The following is a 1611-nucleotide window of genomic DNA, read 5'->3' on the forward strand; positions in this document are numbered from 1 at the left end:
CAGTGAAAAATTAATAGAATTGACATTGAAAATTGGCAGGACAGCAGCAAAAAGAAAAAAAAAAAAAAAAAAAAAAGGGCTTGATTCTTTTTTCATAAAGATATTTTATTTGACTCTTTCTGAAAAAGAAAGGAGGAAAGACAAGAGGAAAGAATGGTACAAAATTAAGGGGGAAAGAAAGAGAAAAAGAAAGAAAAAGGAGAAAAAAAGGAAGAGTGAAAGAAAGAAAGACAAAGGGAAGGAAGAAAGACAAGGATAGAGAGTCAAACATAGATACATAGATGAATGAATGGACAAACAGACATGAAAACAGACAAATATATAAATAGGTAGGTAGACAGATGGATAGATAGATAGGTATGCGAATAGGTAGATGGATAGATGGATAGAAAGATAGGTATATAGATGGATGGATAGAAAGACAGATATGTGGATATAGGGATGGATGGATGGATAGTTTGATTATTTACCCTTTTGATTCTAAAAACAAGTCTTTTATCAACAATTGCAGGTATTTCCAGCAAACTATCAATTGGAACTTCCCATTCCACATTCCAGTCACCCCATAATTTAGTTTTCTCCAACAGAAACAGATGTCTGAAAAGATACAAATATTTCAACAAAATCATAAACGTTTGTCAATGTGTGATAGCATAAATGATATAAATATCTGTGTGCACATATTGGCACAGCAGAAGCATGTGAGAGAAAGCGTAATGCTGAGAGTTCACCATTATCTTCATTGTTTTAATGTTCACTTTTCTGTGCCTGTATGGGTTAGATGGAATTCATCAAGGCAGATCGTCTATCACCAGATACCTTTTTTTTCTTTATTGTCAACCCTCACCTGTTCTTCTGTTTTCCGTGCTGTCATGGGTTGAACAGTTTGACCAGATGCCCTTCCTAATGCCAATCACTTTGCAGAGTGTGCTGTATGCTCTTAAATAAGGGGGCTTTTTTATGTGGCACAGGCACCGGGCTATTGCTCTCCTGTTTATGAACAAGGTAATACATGTCCCAGTCTATTGAACAATGAACAGCTAAACCCTTTAGTATTTAAACAGGCCAACCATATCTGGCCCAAATATTCCACCTGTTTTATGTTCAAACCAGCCAGATCTAGTCTCTCACACCTACCCTACAATGCCATTTTAAAAATAAAAACAATCACGTCTTTGAAGTCACAAAGCTATGGAGATAATCCATGATTGATTCAAAACAATACAAATAAATAAGCAGTACATTTGACAGAGTAATCTGAAGGCTAGAGGGTTAAACATGGTTACATAATGAACTGGAAACAAATGATAGTGTTTGAATGAGTTTTCTGTGTACAAAGGATCACACATGTAAATGAAGGGAGATGTGAACTTTCTCACACAAGCATGCAGTGTGTGTGTGTGTGTGTGTGTGTGTGTGTGTGTATGTATGTATGTATGTATGTATGTATGTACGTACGTACGCACGCACGCATGTATGTATGTATGTATGTATGCCAAGCTCAAGAGACATACAAGGGCCTCACATCATTGACATTGACTCATTTCAATGATTCTTCCTAGCAATGGCTTGGCTTGTATACAAGAAAACAGCTAAGATATCTGTATATAT

The 1611-nt window shown here is 36.0% G+C and overlaps 1 protein-coding gene across 1 annotated transcript in view; it reads right to left on the minus strand.

The window, feature by feature from the left end:
* The window catches only part of LOC106878713 (intermembrane lipid transfer protein VPS13A), a 126965-nt gene that overhangs the window by 5975 nt on the left and 119379 nt on the right, over positions 1-1611 (minus strand). Inside the window, exon 83 of the mRNA XM_052975632.1 lies at positions 471-597. Coding sequence (XP_052831592.1) covers positions 471-597 — 127 coding nt within the window. The remainder of the gene's footprint in view (positions 1-470; positions 598-1611) is intronic.

The sequence above is a fragment of the Octopus bimaculoides genome, chromosome 22, assembly GCF_001194135.2.
Source record: "Octopus bimaculoides isolate UCB-OBI-ISO-001 chromosome 22, ASM119413v2, whole genome shotgun sequence".
Lineage (NCBI taxonomy): Eukaryota > Metazoa > Mollusca > Cephalopoda > Octopoda > Octopodidae > Octopus > Octopus bimaculoides.